Source organism: Capsicum annuum, chromosome 5, assembly GCF_002878395.1.
Source record: "Capsicum annuum cultivar UCD-10X-F1 chromosome 5, UCD10Xv1.1, whole genome shotgun sequence".
Taxonomy (NCBI): domain Eukaryota; kingdom Viridiplantae; phylum Streptophyta; class Magnoliopsida; order Solanales; family Solanaceae; genus Capsicum; species Capsicum annuum.
The window spans coordinates 188774755-188791195 of NC_061115.1; the positions used below are offsets into that span (position 1 = coordinate 188774755).

General features: G+C 34.2%; 1 protein-coding gene across 2 annotated transcripts; it reads left to right on the forward strand.

The window, feature by feature from the left end:
- The first annotated feature begins 7502 nt into the window (after positions 1-7502).
- On the forward strand, positions 7503-12908 carry LOC107871034. 2 transcript variants are annotated; one of them, XM_016717826.2, is made up of 7 exons: positions 7503-7957; positions 9404-9489; positions 9959-10102; positions 10202-10310; positions 11464-11587; positions 11774-12095; positions 12628-12908. In XM_016717826.2, exons 1-7 carry the CDS (start codon positions 7831-7833, stop codon positions 12730-12732), a joined length of 1017 nt encoding a protein of 338 aa, XP_016573312.2. In that variant the 5' UTR covers positions 7503-7830; the 3' UTR covers positions 12733-12908. The 2 variants fall into 2 exon arrangements, with proteins under 2 accessions (XP_016573312.2, XP_016573313.1); XM_016717827.2 differs by lacking the exon at positions 12628-12908 and adding an exon at positions 12354-12436 and having other exon boundaries at positions 7519-7957.
- Positions 12909-16441: the final 3533 nt, after the last annotated feature.

Consider the following 16441-nt stretch of genomic DNA (forward strand, 5'->3'; position numbering starts at 1 on the left):
ATAGTTGGAGATATTTCATGGGCATTTAAGTATCATAGCTTGGTACATGAATAAGATAGCATGTATACATAGCATACTTTCATAAGGCTAACTCATGAGCAATCCCACAAGTAATTTCAATACATAAGAATAACATGGAAGTCATTTTGAACATAAGGTTAAAGCATACATTATCATTTGGGTCACAATTTAGCTATAGTGCATAATTTCTATCCCTTTAGGCATTTTATCAAACACCTTACATGCACAACTTAAGGCATAGGTGAAATTATCAAATTTCACAAATCATAAACCACCCAATTTCATGGATTTTAACTTATATGATAACGTAGTTTTCGTAATTTCACATAAGGATCCCAACATGGGAATCAAACAACGACCATTACATAACTTGAGCAACCCACAACATAATAATCATGATTCATAATTAAAAATAGGGTTCTTTAGCTTTATGGATGAAAGGAATCCATAAATCAACACAACGCATACCTTAGTTCTTGGTTTAGCAAAGATTGATGGAGAGACTTTCTTGAAATTGAATCCCCAATTGAAACCCTAACTTGTTCTTGAGAGAAAATTGAGAGAAACTAGTTTATTTTGGGTTCCAAATAGATGAATCTCATGTTAAAGGGCTTAAATAGGGGAGGGAAATTGACCCCATTAATCCTGGATGTGTCTTTTAATTTGGTGAAAATTTTCTGAACTGGACCCCTGGCGCGACGCGGTGTTATCGCGTCGTGTCACTGGAATTTGACAGTTGGGAAAAGGGGAATGGCACGACGTGGAGCCATCGTGTTGCCACTTCATTTGCGACCTAAAAGTTTGGCACGATGTGACACTATCTCGGACCCCTACTGGAATTTGACAAATGCCATTTTATCTTATGGCGCGGCGTGCCACTGACTAATATGGCGCTATTTTACGACGGGAACTTGAAATAGTCATAACTTCTTACCAGGTTATTGGATTTAGGTGAATCTTATATCGATGGAAAGCTTATTGAATTTTCGATATAAAAAAGGTAAAAATGTTAAAAATTCCCCATGGAATAAATATCATTCAATTTAGAAGATAATACTAGACATTCTTGGAACGAAATTAGTTAGAAAACTTTAGGGTATTATAATATCTCCCCCTTGGGAACATTCGTCCTCGAATGAGACTAACTGAGATGGGAGAAATGATAAGCTGAAGTACATACTGACCATGAACAACTGAAGCATGACTGACATGTCTGATATTTATACTGAGCATGCATATCTGATACATCATTTCATGACTTAACTGACTCATGAACGCATGACTGAGATTTTTGATAATTGAGTTTCTCACTAAGAGAATGCATGTCTAATGCATAAACACATGACTAATATGATGCCTGAACATGTGACTGGATATGCAATGGTACTTAGTACTAAGTTTTAAGATTGGAATCCTAAACATGAGTCTGATATCAAGTTGTAACTGAAATCTGGACATGAAAACTGAAAAGCTTAAGGAGAACTGTTACCCTGATCTTGATCTGAGTTAGTGGGGAAAAGGTGAGGATACTTGGTTCGTATATCTACTTCTGCTTCCCAAGTATCTCCCTCAATGGACTGATTCCGCCAAAGAACTTTGATTAGAGGGACTTCTTTGTTCCTTAGTCTACGAGTTTGATAGTCTAGAATTTTGACCAGAATCTCCTCATAAGAGAGGTTATTCTAAACATCTATGCTCTGAATAGGGACTACAACTGCTGGCTCACCTATGCATTTCTTGAGCAAAGAGACATGGAAGACTGGATGAACTGAGGCTAGATCTTAAGGCAATTCGAGCTCATAAGTTACCTTGCCGAAGCGACTGAGAATTTTGAAGGGACCAATATATCAGGACTGAGCTTTCCCTTCTTGCAGGACCTCTTCACTCCTTTCATGGGAGATATCTTTAGATAGACATAGTCACCAATCTCAAACTTGAGATCCTTTCTATACACATCTACATCATTCTTCTGTCGGCTCTGAGCAGCCCAGAGTCTTTCTCTGATCAACTGGACTTTTTCTAAAGTATCGAATACTAAGTCAGGCCCTATGAATGAGGCCTCACTAACTTCGAACCAACCAAATAGAGATCTTCATATCCTACCATAGAGAGCTTCAAACGGAGCCATCTTAATACTGGAATGATAGCTGTTGTTGTATGCAAACTCAATCAAACGCAAGTGGTCATCCCAACTACCCTTGAAATCAATTGCACACGCTCATAGCATATCTTCTAGAGTCTAAATGGTCCTTTTTGCTTGACCATCTGTCTGAGGATAAAAGGTTGTACTGAGATGAACTTGGGTACCAAGACCCTATTAGAACGCTTTCCAAAAATAAGAGGTGAACTGGGTACCTCTGTCTCAGACAATAGATAATGGAAAATCATGCAATCTGACCAACTTTCTGATGTAGAGTTTGACATAATTCTCGGCTGAATAAGAGGCATGGACTGGAAGGAAATGAGCTGATTTGGTCATCCTATATACAATGACCCAAACTGAATCATGCCGATGACGAGTTCAAGGCAAACCCATCACAAAGTCCATGTTCACTTCTTCCCACTTCCAAGTAGGAATACTAAACTCCTGCATGGACCCACTAGGCTACTGATGCTCTATCTTAACTTGCTGACATGTAGAGTACTTAGCCATAAACTCTACAACATTTCTCTTCATCCCACTCTACCAATAGATTGCCCGCAAGTCGTGGTATATCTTTGTGGCCCCTGGATGAATAGATTAGCGTGCACTATGCGCTTTTACAAGAATTCGCTGCCTCAAGTCATCTACACATGGAACACACAGGCAACCCTGACAACGCAATACATCATCTCCCCCTTGGGAGAAAACCTCTACTTTCTGATCCTTGACTGACTATTTCAACTTGACTAAACTGGGATCTCTATCTTGCTTTTATTTTACCTCGGAAACTAGAGATAATTCTGAACTACTTTGAACCCATATGTCACCCTCCTCTGTATTGACTAAGCGAATATCTAGTCTGACAAGCTGATGGACTTCATGAGCTAACTTTTGCTTACTGTCCTCAACATAAGCAATGCTACCCATAGAAAATCTACTAAGAGCATCACAACTATATTGGCCTTGCCCGGATGATAAAGAACACGTATGTCATAATCTTTCAAGAACTCTAACCACCTTCTCTGACGAAGATTGAGATCTTTCTGACAAAAGACATACTGAAGGCTCTTATGATCTGTGAACACATCTACATGAACACCATATAGATAATGCCTCTAAATATTCTAGGCAAAGACTACGACTGCTAACTCAAGATCATGAGTAGGATAATTCTTCTCATGGGGTTTAAGTTGTCTGGAGTCGTAGGCTATGACCTTACCATAATGTATGAGGACACAACCTAAACCTACTCTGGATGTATCACAATACACTACGAAACCGCCTGAACCATCTAGAAGAGCCAAAACTAGAGCTGAGGTGAGTCAAGTTTTCAAATTCTGAAAACTCTTCTCACAAGGATCTGACCACTTAAACTTAACTTTCTTCTGAGTCAATCTGGATATAGGGGATGAAATAGAAGAAAATCCCTCAACAAACCATCTATAATAGCTAGCCAAACCCAAGAAACTCCTGATATCTGATGCAGAGACGAGCCTGGGTCAGTTTTTTACTGTTTTGGTCTTTTGAGGATCTACTCTAATGCTATCACCGGAAATGATATGACCAAGGAATGATACTGACCTTAGCCAAAATTTACATTTACTAAATTTGGCGAACAACTAATGATCTCTGAGGGTCTGAAGTACGATTTTGAGATAATCTATATGATCATGCTCACAGCGAGAATAGGCCAAAATATCATCTATAAAGACTATAACAAACATGTCCAAGTAATGCTTGAACACACGGTTCATCAAGTTCATGAAAGCTATTGGGGCATTGGTAAGACGAAAGGACATGACATGGAATTCAAAATAACCATAACGAATACGGAAAGCTATTTTTGGAATGTCACATTCTCTGACTCTGAGCTGATGATAGCCTAATCTGAGGTCTATCTTAGAGAAATAGCTGACACCCTGAAGTTGGTCAAATAAATCATCAATTCTGGGAAGTAGATACTTGTTCTTGACCGTAACTTTATTGAGCTGAGGGTAATCAATGCACATTCTTAGAGAATCGTCTTTTTTGCACATGAATAAGACCGGTGCACCCCACGGGGACACACTAGGTCTGATGAACCCCTTATCTAAGAGATCCTTTAACTGTTCTTTCAATTCTTTGAGCTTTGTTGGTGCCATTCTGTATAGTAGAATAGATATAGGCTGAGTATCTGGAAGAAGATCAATGACCAAAGTCTATTTCCCTTTTGGGAGAAATTCCTGGAAGATCTTCAAAAAAGACATCTGAATATTCATTCACGACTGGGATTGAATCAAGGTTGGGAGTTTCAGAACTAGTGTCCTTAACTCGAACAAAATGATAGACACATCACTTAGATATTATTTTTCATGTCCGAAGGTAGGAAACAAGCTGACCTCTAAAGCGGATACACTACCCTTCCACTATAGGACGGGTTCATTTAGAAACTACAACTGGACTATTATATGTTTGCAGTCAACTGTGGCATAACAGGAATAAATCCAATCCATGTTGAGAATGACATCAAAATCAATCATCTCTAATTCGACTAAGTCTGCTGAGGTAACTTTCTGAAATATCATAATCGAGCAGTTCCTGTATACTCACCGAGCTATGATGGTTTTACCTACTGGGGTAGATACTGAAAAGGGCTCTGCTAGAATTTTAGGACTAACTCCAAAATCAACTGCTATATAGGGAGTAACAAAAGACAAGAAAGCTCCTGGATCTAGCAAAGCGTAAACATGCAAGTGAAAGATCTATAATGTACCAGTAACCATATCAGGAGAATTTTCCTAATCTTGCCGAGACTGGAGAGCATAAAGTCGATTTGGGCGTTATCTACTAGTAGCACTGGAAGTGGCACCCTGCTGATTTGGACAACCAAACTGAGCTGAGAAATAGTTCAGCTAACCCTGAGGACCTGGCTGAGAACAGTCTCTGACTTTGTGGCCTAACTTGTCATACCTAAAATAAATACCACTACCCACTCTGCAAATACCCTGATGGTGCTTTCCACAAGTCTGGCAAAGAAGATAGGTGCACACACTACTAACACTGCCCTGAGACTTAGAGCTTGGTGCTCTATCTTTATTACTATCCCTGAACTTAGGAGCTGGAGCACTAGGTAAAATTAAAAATTCTAAAAATACATGGTAAGAGAGAAATACATGAAAAATTAATATTAAATTTTTTTTCCTTAAATAGATAAAAAAGGAGTCTTTCCTTGTGTACATAAAAAAGGAGTTCTAAAATATATAATAAAAATAAAAATCATGATTTTAAAGAAAAATCTATACGCTTAAAGAAAGACCTTGCTCCTTGTTAGAATAGGTAGCTTTACTCCACCTGATTTGGTCATAAATATCATATAAAACTAAACTTTAAGAAATATGTATGGAAAGGTTAGATTGAAGTTGTACTATATCGATATAGCTTCGTTTTGGTATACCTAATTTCTATTCTATTTCTGTTTTTTTAATTTAATACAGATAGTAGATGAATGTTTGGTCGAGGTTTAAGGAATTTTTATATAAAAATTAGGTTTAACCATATTGTTCTGATAATTCAACTATTATATTATTTTGTTGTATCTTGTAATTAATTGATATTATAGCAGGATGCAACGTTTTATCACTAGGAGTGTTATTTAAGGAAAATTTTATTCCCTTTTTTGGCTAGCCATTCACAAAAGACTTTGTCAGTAATTATTGAAAGAAATCGCATGTAAACTTTTCAAAGAGAAAAGCCCAAATGTTTTTCCGTCGCTTGGACCAGACATTATTTTTAGTTGTAATTCTTCTGCTGAAAATCAGAAAGAAAATTGTGACAGAAAGACGTGGAATTAGATGGTGGTCATAGGCCGCTGAGAAGAGAATATGATGCCGGGTCGGATTGATTTTGCGGTGTGAAAAAGAACCTTTATTGGTTTTAAATGATTTTGTTTTTCTTTTATTTTAGTAAATATATGAATCTCAGGCATCGGTTGATCTTGTTGGTAATTTATTTTCTTTTTATCACTATTACTACTGCTTCAGTTAAGGATATGCTTCTAATGGACAGACGAATTTCATTGTTGTCCATCATCATACACTTTTGAGGAAAGAGTTAGATTTATTGTTTAGTGATGGACATGAATTTATTTATTGTCTTTATTCTTTTGGTTAACTTGCATCTTAATTGCTTTAAGTATTTAGTCTCATATATATTGAATATATGTGACAATCATGTAACAAATGCATCACTTTTTATAATTTAACGATTAATCAAAGATATATATACACAAGTCTTATTAATAATTGAGACATTAGTTTTGTATCAAGTATTTTGGGACATTTATTTTATATCAAGCATGAATCAACGCATTAATTATATATCAAGTATTTTGAAATAAACATGCAATGCATTTTCATGTTCATTATCATATAAAGTGTGAAGGATTATAAAAATATTGTTTGAACTTTTTGTCTTTGTGAAGGACCTTAGAAATATTATTTGAACCTTTTGTCTTTTACTAAAAGTCTTTGTTTTAAATAAAATTATTTTTTCACTATTTTATTAATATTTAACAATTAAAATTAATTAAATATTTATAGTAAAACCTTTTCTTATTAGAAGTCATATGAATTAATGACAATTAATATATTTTTTATTAGTTTAAGAATTAAATCTAGAAATAAATATGAAAACGTTAGAATAAGAAAAATATAAAAATATCAAATTTTTAAAAGTTTTAAATAAGTAATCAAAGATTTTCTAAAGATTTAACTTTAAAAATAAGGAAAGATTTTAAATATAGAAAAAATAAAAAAAATAACTGTAATACAAATATGATTTAAATCGATGCGTTTCTCTTAGTTTCTAGCAATAAATAAAAGAGGTACTGCTTGACAAACGCAAAAGTGATGATTTATTAACCACTTGAAACTTTTGGTGGTAAAATATATATATGCTTAGAATAAAATATATGTTATATTTACATTATTATATTAACGTATGAAGGATTTTTGAAAAGTGATTTGAATTTTTTGCACTTCACTAAAAACTTTTTGCAATAAATAAAATCATCTAATTTTAAATAATCAAAGGTTATACGGGCGAGGCTGGTGCATTTAACTAGTTATACTAAAAATAAATGTTCAACATTATTTGTGTAGTTTGAAAAATTAATGGATAATTTATTATTTTGCGTATGTTTATCTCTGTTGTTAAATACTATTCATTATTTTAATATAATTTTTAAAATACTAAATTTATTATATTCATAGTATGATAAAATAAAATTACTCCTTATTTATTTTGTGGGTAAATAAAGATTTTATTTACCAAGTAATCATTACAAATATAGTATTCTGGCATCATTTGGACAACCTCAAATGTGCCTATCCTTACCTAGTACATTCAGTATCATGGATAGAAATTTCAAAGAATCATTAATAATTTTAGTTTAGTAATATACTACCTATCTAATTAAATGGGAGTACAACTCAAATATGAAAATACATTCCTATAGAATTTTATTTATAATTTCTATTTGGACAAGGACTAACTACCAAATGCTAACTATCTGACTTCGTATGAACTTTCAATTACTACTATATTTTCCCCAACAAATATGAACACAATTTATCAAATTACAGTTTATTTTTATAATAATTGGAGATGAAAAAAGAAAAGAAAAAGAAATGGCTCATTATTTTGATTCTTCTTCTTCTTCTTTAGTTCCTCCTTTGATAGTTAAAGCCAGTAAAGTTGACCTTGAAGCTGGAAACGTTGACCAAATTCAGTGTCGAATTTGCCTTGAAAGTCATGGTGAGTTTTTTGATTATCATATTACTCAATCCGTTCCAATTTATGTGTGTTATTGTGGTTCTGTTTGTGATTTTTAAGTGTTAAGTAAGATGCTTTGGGGTGAAATGGATGTTTAAATATATTGTGAGTAAGTGTTTTTGTTGGTGAATTGTATGTCTTTCAAATATGGTTTCACTTCTTTTTTATAATGGTGATGTCTGGGCTAACTTGTACTCTGTTGGAGTTCCACATAGTTCACGGGATAGAAATTTTGTCTTTATATGGTTTTGATAATCTTCACCTCGAGCTAGCTTTTGGATATGAGTTAAGCTCAAGATTCATTTATTTTTTATGGTATTAGAGTCGTGCCCATCCCAATGTAAATTCATTGTTTTTTATGTTGGACCTCTATCTTATTGTCCAAGCCCCAAATATCCCTTCTTGAGTGTGAGAGGGGTGTTGGAGTCCCAAGGGATGGTTTTTTTTCCCCTATTCCTGTTTAAAGCCAAAATATTTTAGTCCTAAGTGAAGTTCTAAGTTGCGTAGACTCTTCACTTTCGATGCCACTCCAATGTTGGATTCTCCAAAATACATTACTTTTGGAGAATCCTACATGCACCTGCTGACATTTTTGAAGAGTCCGAACAACATAGGTGACATTTCTGCATTACGGAGGTGACTGAACTAAATGAAAATTTACATGTGGGACGCAGTGGTAAGAATCTGGATTTTCACTATGGGGATTCAAAATATAAAAAGGAAAACACAAGAAAAATCCAAGGGATTCAATAGCTACTGTAGGCACATAAAAAGTAATTTGACCTTGTATATACCATGTAATTTTTTGATGGCATTTGGGTGAACCTCCTGGCGTGCCCCTAGCTCTGCCTCCAGTTGGGAGAGAGTTGAAGTACTAGTGTTTGGTTTGTTGTGGTATTCTCAGTTTTAATTGCAGATGGTTGGTTGCATTGTCTAACATATCACATAGCTTTTATTCTAGTATTTGAAATCGTTTAGATCGATCTCCACATATATTCACATTATCAGACTTGATATCAAGTCTGGTTAAAGGAGGAAGGTTGAAGTAGGTCGAGGTTCATAAGAAGTTAGTCGAATTATGATAAAAGTAAACCGTACCTAATTTGGGTTATGTATATGGAAAGCAAGCATAACAGATTTACGATTGAGGAATAGTTAACTGATTGATTTGAATCATCGAACTCAAATAACAAGGAAGAAAGAACATTTTGACAAAGAGGAGTTGTTAACTTGTTACTATATTCTATTGAGTGCTTCTTGTTGAATTCTTCCTTGGTTATTTGTATTCATATAACGTCTTTTAGTGAATGATCATTTTCGAGCTTTTCCTTGTTTATTATGTTCAGAGCATATTAGTGTTATTTTGGTTAATGAACTTATTGATGCATGAGAACCATACTTACAGTTATTTTAACTTTTCTTTCTTAGGTAGGGACTTTATTGCACCTTGTAAATGCAGGGGTACATCAAAGTATGTTCACCGAGAATGCCTTGATCAGTGGCGTGCTGTTAAGGTATGTTTTCAGATCGTTTGTTCCGCAGAAGCTTTAGCCTTATTAGCTTTAAGCTTTGGTAACTTATTGACTTATGTTGCTCGGGCTCTTCAAAAATGCCATCGGTTATATTGTTGATCCTGTGAAAGTGCTGCATTATTTATGATCCGACACTGGCGCGGCAACCTTTCTTGTAGAGTACGAGGAACATCACCTGAGACTTATTAGACACGCATTGATGCTTTAAAAATATGATCAGGAACCAAATTGTGTGTATTTATACTTGTATTTTTTTAATAGCTTTCAGATTGGCGTGCTTACATGCTATCATTTGTTGTTTGTGCATACCGTGTCCAAAACTAAACCGAGCGTTCAATCAGTTATTGGTTTTTGCACCGCTATAGGCAAATGCTGCAGCTGTTGACGAATTATTTCTTACTGAATATCAAATTGAATATATACCTGATCCCTAAAGTTTGTCTTGTTACAGGAAGGATTTGCATTTTCCCATTGTACGACCTGCAAGGCTCCCTTTTACTTGAGAGTTAACGATCTTCAAAGAAAATGGCGAACTTTAAAGTTTCGGTTCTTTGTGACCAAAGACATTTTGTTCGTCTTTCTCTCAGTTCAGCTTGTACGTGGGTGACCCTGTTTATTTAATTCATTCTAGATATTACCTTAAGTAGTGCTGTGGGCAATATCTTTAATGTATCACTAACTTTCTGTTTTGCAGGTTATAGCTTCACTAGGATATTTAATATATGAGATTGATACACACCAGAAGTTTTGGCTTCGTTTGCATTGGGGGTTTGGTAGCGAAGTGGGCTTCTATTACATTTGCGGTAAAACATATTCAATTGCAGTAGTTAGCAACATTTCTTTATGTATGGATGTCAAACTGTCGTTTTGGCTCCTTAATATTCTTTTTTCCTAATGGATGACCAATCCAGATATATGCACAAAATGACCACATGTCAGATACAATTGTTACCTATCCGTGTTGAAATACAATTTCGGTGCCAATAGGCCCCTAATACCTGATTTTCACTGCTGGTTCTGGGATTCTATGTCTTATTTAGTTGCCTTGCTAAATGAGATTTGGTTGTGGAGTGGTGAACGAATATGAGATAGGCAATACTTAATAGTTATTCCTAAGTTTGCATGTCGTAAGAATGCAAAAAGTTTGTGTGACTCTTCTATTGGAACTTTGGACAAATTCTAGAGTAGGTGCTATTGTGTTGGCCAACTATCCAATACTTGGATTGGGATAAGGAGACATACCACCTTCTCTGATGGAAGAACCAACAGAAAGAAACCCCCTGCGTGTTGGTTTAGGGGTAAGGACGCAACACATAAAGTGTGGGTTTAGTGCACATGACGAGTTTAACCTCTGTCGCTAACTAAAGCCTGATATTTAACTGGTAGAATGGTAGAGGGGTGGACTCACGCACCGCCGAGTTTTGAACTTGTGGCCACTATTGGGGTTGGAAGAGCTGACTCAGAAATTTCTTTTTTGATAACCATATGTTGAGTCAGTTTGCCACACCTCTACTAATTCCAGCAGGTAACGCAGTCCATCAAAACTTGGCCCAATGAAAGAAATTATCAAGTGTTTTTGCCACCACTGGGATCTGAATCTGAAAACTCATGGTTCTCAACTTACTTCATTGACCATTAGGAAATTTCTCGGTTATCAAAATAGACTAACAGAGAAAAGTAAGAACTGTGATGAAAGAGGCGTGAGGTCCGAAGAAAGGTTAATTTGTTTCTCTCTTGCCTAATCTGAAGAAAACACATCCTTTCTTTATGCCCATCAGTGCATGAATGGGACATGCGTGACACACACATCTCTCAAGATGTAAATAGTGCATCATCCAAAATTCAGTCTACCATTTTCAGCATGTAGTGATACTATGAGTTACTGTAACCATTTTTTTTTTTAACAAAACTGATTCTATGAGTTAATCTTATTACTATTGGTTGGCTTTCGTGCAGGGGCACTGGTGTTTTTCGCTTTGGTGGGCATATCTGGTTGTTTCTTAACTTGCTTTGATGAAAGTGTGCGCGATGATTTGAGTCTTCCCTGTTGGAATGCGTTGTCTTGTTGCTCTTGCAATGGGTACAAATAATGTGCTTTATGTTCCTTTTTTACTTTCATTAGTTTCTTGATCTGTATCTACTGTATTATCGTCTTATACTGTAGTTCATTAGTCGAGGTGCACGTAAGCTGGTCTAGGCATCTACTGCAGTTTCTAGAGAATTGTTTTTTCTTTTTTCGTTCTCAACTTTTTTCATATCTTTGCAGAATGTGTGCAGACTGTCAGACGCGTACGCCTCATCCAGGTACAACTTATATCTGCATTGATTCCAACATATGCTCTGATTGTTCAAACTTGTCATGTGAGTGTTGCTCCGAGAATGAATCTTGCACGGACTGCGAATGTGGGAATTGCTTAGGAGGAGACAGTGATCAATCTGGGATAGAAGGATTATTAGTTGTTGCTGTAATTGTGCTAGCATTATTTGCCCTCCTTGGCATGGTTTACAGTGTTTTGGTTGCTACAATGGTTGGACAGAGAATTTGGCAACGACACTACCATATACTTGAGAAAACGATGCTCACAAAGGTAAAGCTGCGCCCTTGTTTTTGTTCCTCTCTTTATATTGTTTGCCATTGTCTAGGAGCGGATCTTGCTATCCGTCCATACAAGTAGTCGTAGGTCTGCTCCGGTAGTTTCTTCTCCTTCCGTTTTGTTACTATCCACTGTTTCTTATACTTTGACTATCATATGTTTTCTTGTAGTTACTGTTCAATATGTTTTGTGATGCTTTTGCTTCTGTTTTCTCTCTTTTTGCATTGCTTTGGACTGTTTTCTTGAGCCAAGGGTCTATCAAAAAACCACCTCTCTACCTCTGAGGCAGGGTAAGCTTTGCATACGTTCTACCCTCTTCAGACTCTACATCACACGTAACTGGTACGCAGAACCTAATAGCTGTGGTCCAAACTTCATATTTTTGTTGAGAAATCCACTTCATTTGTATAAATTATCCATCTTGAACCCAGTGATTGTCCAATCTTAGAATTCAGAACTCAAAAACTGAAAATCCTGGATCCGTCAATGTCATTGTCATGTATCTTATATGCTAATTCTTGTATAGGAATACGTTGTGGAGGACGTTGGTGAGGAACCTCGAAGTGATTGGTCACCGCCGCCACTGCCACAGCAACATGTTCGGAAGCTGGAATCACTTGGACTTCTATAAACTTGAAGGAGTTAACAAAGGAAACTACAGATGGATTAATACATATTGGCTCAAGTTAGGGGTGTACATAGGTCGGGTTGGTTCGGTTTTTCATTAAAATATAACCAAACCAATAATATCGGTTTTATAAATCTATAAACCAAATCAAATCAATATACAATCGGTTTTTCGGTTTTTTTCTCGGTTTTTTTTTACAATTATAATGTGATTGAAAAAAAATTAAATGTTTTCACTAAAAAAATTAAAAAAAAAAAAAAACAATGGTCATAGAGTAGTTCCAATTAAAATTAAGTTGACAAATTACTAAGACGTTTAAACTACTATCTCTCAAAGTAATATTATGTGAATACTCAGTGGTTCAATTTGTAAGTCACTAGTCACAATAGCTTGTCTAAAAGTTTCCTTCACATAAAATGTGAGCATAAAGAATGAAGAATTGGAGACAACTTATTAAAAATTTAACTACATAAAATAATTAATTATAACATAATTCCACAAGAAAAAAGAGAAAGAAGAGAAACAAACCTAAATCAAAACTTGACGAATGAGGAGAATGAGAAAAGTAAGATGAAAGTAAGATGAGGAAATAATGAGAACTCTCTGAAAACTTGGAAAGTAAAATATAAAGTGAAGCAATTGAAGAGTTATAGGTTTTTATATTAATATTGGGTTTTGTATTAATCTGTTATTAATGGATAAATATTAGGGAAAAGGACAGCAACAACACCTAAAAATAAAATAATATCATAAAAATAGCATTCAAAATTAAATACCCTATAAATAGCCACAAACTAATTTCACTAGCTAACCTTCATTGTTATATGCTTAAACATAATCGAAAATGTCGTTAAAGTAACTTTCTCTTTCTTTCTTTCCTTTTCATTCACAATTTCCTTTCCATTCAAACACCCAAACCTCCATTCTTTTACCTTTTTCGATACTTCAATTAATCTTTCTTATTCCATAAATTTTGTATAAAATCTTCAAAAATTTGCATTCAATTAGCTTCCTATAATTTTTTTCCATTGTAAATTTACTCAAAATTGATACAAAATAATGGTTTCAACTTCAGTTTTAGTTTCAATAATGATAAAATACGGAGGTCAGTGGATATCTGATGTTGAATTTAAATGTATCAATATGGTATAAAAGAGTATCAACTGAGTATAGGGATTGCATGTGCATGCAAAGAATTTCCTCTCCCTTTTTAAAAAAGAATATCAATGTAGTATAAAAGTGTATCAATGTGACATAAAAATGTATTAAATGGGCATAAAGACTGTATATGCATCCATAGGTTCCCCTTCTTTTTTTTTTTTTTAAAAAAAGTGTATCAATATGGTATAAAAGTGTATCAAACTGGTATAAAAGAGTATCAATTGAGTAGAGAGACTGTATGTGCATGCAAAGGTAACCCTTCTCTCTTTTAAAAAATGTGTATCAATCTGGTATAAAAGAATATCTATTGACATATTCTTTTTTTTTTTTTATCTTTAAATGCATCAAAATATCTCCGACTCACCGTGATTGAGTCAACCTCTAAGAAGAACATCTCCGACTCACCGTGATTGAATTAGCCTCTGAGAAGAACATGGACCAAGACATGACTTTTCTCTTACCTTGAGACCTCATTATTTTATTTTTTTCTTCTTCAAGTTTAAAGAACTATGACATTGCTTCAAGTACAAACCTGTATGTAATGATTCTGTAAAATAATCATCATTAACAACAAATCTGAGGTCAAAATTGACCGCTTTACCCGTTAATTTTAACTTTCCTTTATTTCCTATTTTTTGCTTCATGTCCATAGTTTTCAAAGCTCTAATGCAAGAAATAACAAATCAATTTTTGATATTGATCATAAAATACAGTAGATGGATCGATGCATAATAGAGGAGAAAAAAAAGAAGATTTGAGAAAGTATATTTAGAAAAGAAAAGTGATTTGAGAATAACAAATATAAAGAACATTTAATTTCCTTAATTGTGTAAGGAGAGTGGTTTTGGGCCAAGTGGCTAAAAAAAGGAAATAAATTTGGTTGACTGGCTCCAATTGTCCATATTTTCATAGTGTGGGCCATTTCTTTTTAAAATGGTTAGTTCATGTTTTTTTCCTAAATATTATAACTAAAGACCCAAGAATAGATATCTATTTTCTGAATATAAAAAAGTTATAAAAGTAATTAGAAAGTAGATTATAAGTAATATTTATTTACGTATAAAAAATTAAAATTATATATGTATTATGTCGGTTCGGTTTAGGTTCGGTTTGATTTTATTTTTGCTAATACCAAATCAAACCAAACCAAGAATGGTTGATTTTTTTTTTTGAACACCAAACCAATCAAACCAAACTATAAATCGATTTTTTTCCTCGGTTTAGTTTGATTCATCGGTTCGATTTGACTTAACGGTTCGATTTGTACACCCCTAGCTCAAGTCTATGCAGTTCTAAGGGACAATACTTTTTGTATACCAAAAGAAAATTTCTTTCAACTCTAGTTTTTCACATATGTGCATAACTAATGAATGATTACAACTCACATGAATGTAATTGTTAAGAAAATGATCATTTACAAAGTCAAATGAAGCAACAAGTAATTTTGTAAAAGAAAAAATTTAGAGTTGAGATGTTTGATAATTTTTTTTTTAAATAAATAATTTTAAGTAGCAGCAAAGAGTTATTGTTCAGAAACTGAATGAAATAGCTTTTCTCAAGCACCTTTGAAACGCTTGATCAATCATTCAGTTACTATTCTAGTATTGATGAAACTATTTTTAAAAATATGTCATGAAACTTTCAATAATGGCTTAATCATGCAGTTAAAAGCATATTTATGCTCTTGACGTTACATAATGTGCACATTCAAAAAATTGAATTAAAGTACCAGATAATCCTCGTTTAGTATAGTCAATCCTGTAGTAATATAAATTTTATTCAGATTAAATTTAAAATATGTTAGTCTAAATAAATGTGATAGATTAATATGATTGGATTAATTATTTAAATCTAAATAAATATAGATTTGATTAAAGTTCAATTTTTGTTGGGCTAATTCATTAATTTGGACTACAAATAATTAAGCCCACTTTAATAAGCCTAAGATTTCATCATATTATAGACCCAATTTGACACCACTTGTCAAATAATGTGGCATGCCAAGTCAAATGAAGGAACCAATAGATACATGCCACGTGCCAAAATGTTGTAACATGCGTAGTGAAAACAAAGGCCCAGCGAAATGTCGTCATGCCACTTAAATCTGATTGGCCAAAAGAAGTCTACCTTCACATGACTATTTCCTTCCTACAACTATAAATAGAAGTTTCATAATTCGAAAAAGGGACCAACAATTCTGATAAGAACCAAGAGAGAGCTTGTGGATCAAATGTTGCAAATTTCTCAACAAAATCAAACATTCAAGATCAAGACCACAAGATTCAAGTACAAGTTGAAATCAACTCCATCAAAATCACAAATCAAGACCACTCGAAGATCCTTGAATTCAAGTACAAGTTGAAATCAACTCCATCAAAATCACAAATCAAGATCCAATTCATCAATATTCAAGATCAATACCAGAAGATTCAAGAACAAGCTCAAAAGCCCTTGAATTCAAGTATAAATCTAGATCAAATCCATCAAATTCAAAAATCAAGTTCAAATTCAAGATCAAGCTCGAAGTCCTTGAATTTATATTTGAAAAGTC

What these genes read in the sequence shown, in the direction of transcription:
- LOC107871034 (XM_016717826.2), top strand. Translation starts at nt 7,831, where the DNA reads ATGGCTCATTATTTTGATTCTTCTTCTTCTTCTTTAGTTCCTCCTTTG. An exon ending in TCTTGTTGCTCTTGCAATGG is followed by an intron (nt 11,588 to 11,773) that starts GTACAAATAATG and finishes ATATCTTTGCAG; the next exon opens with AATGTGTGCAGACTGTCAGA. An exon ending in AGAAAACGATGCTCACAAAG is followed by an intron (nt 12,096 to 12,627) that starts GTAAAGCTGCGC and finishes ATTCTTGTATAG; the next exon opens with GAATACGTTGTGGAGGACGT.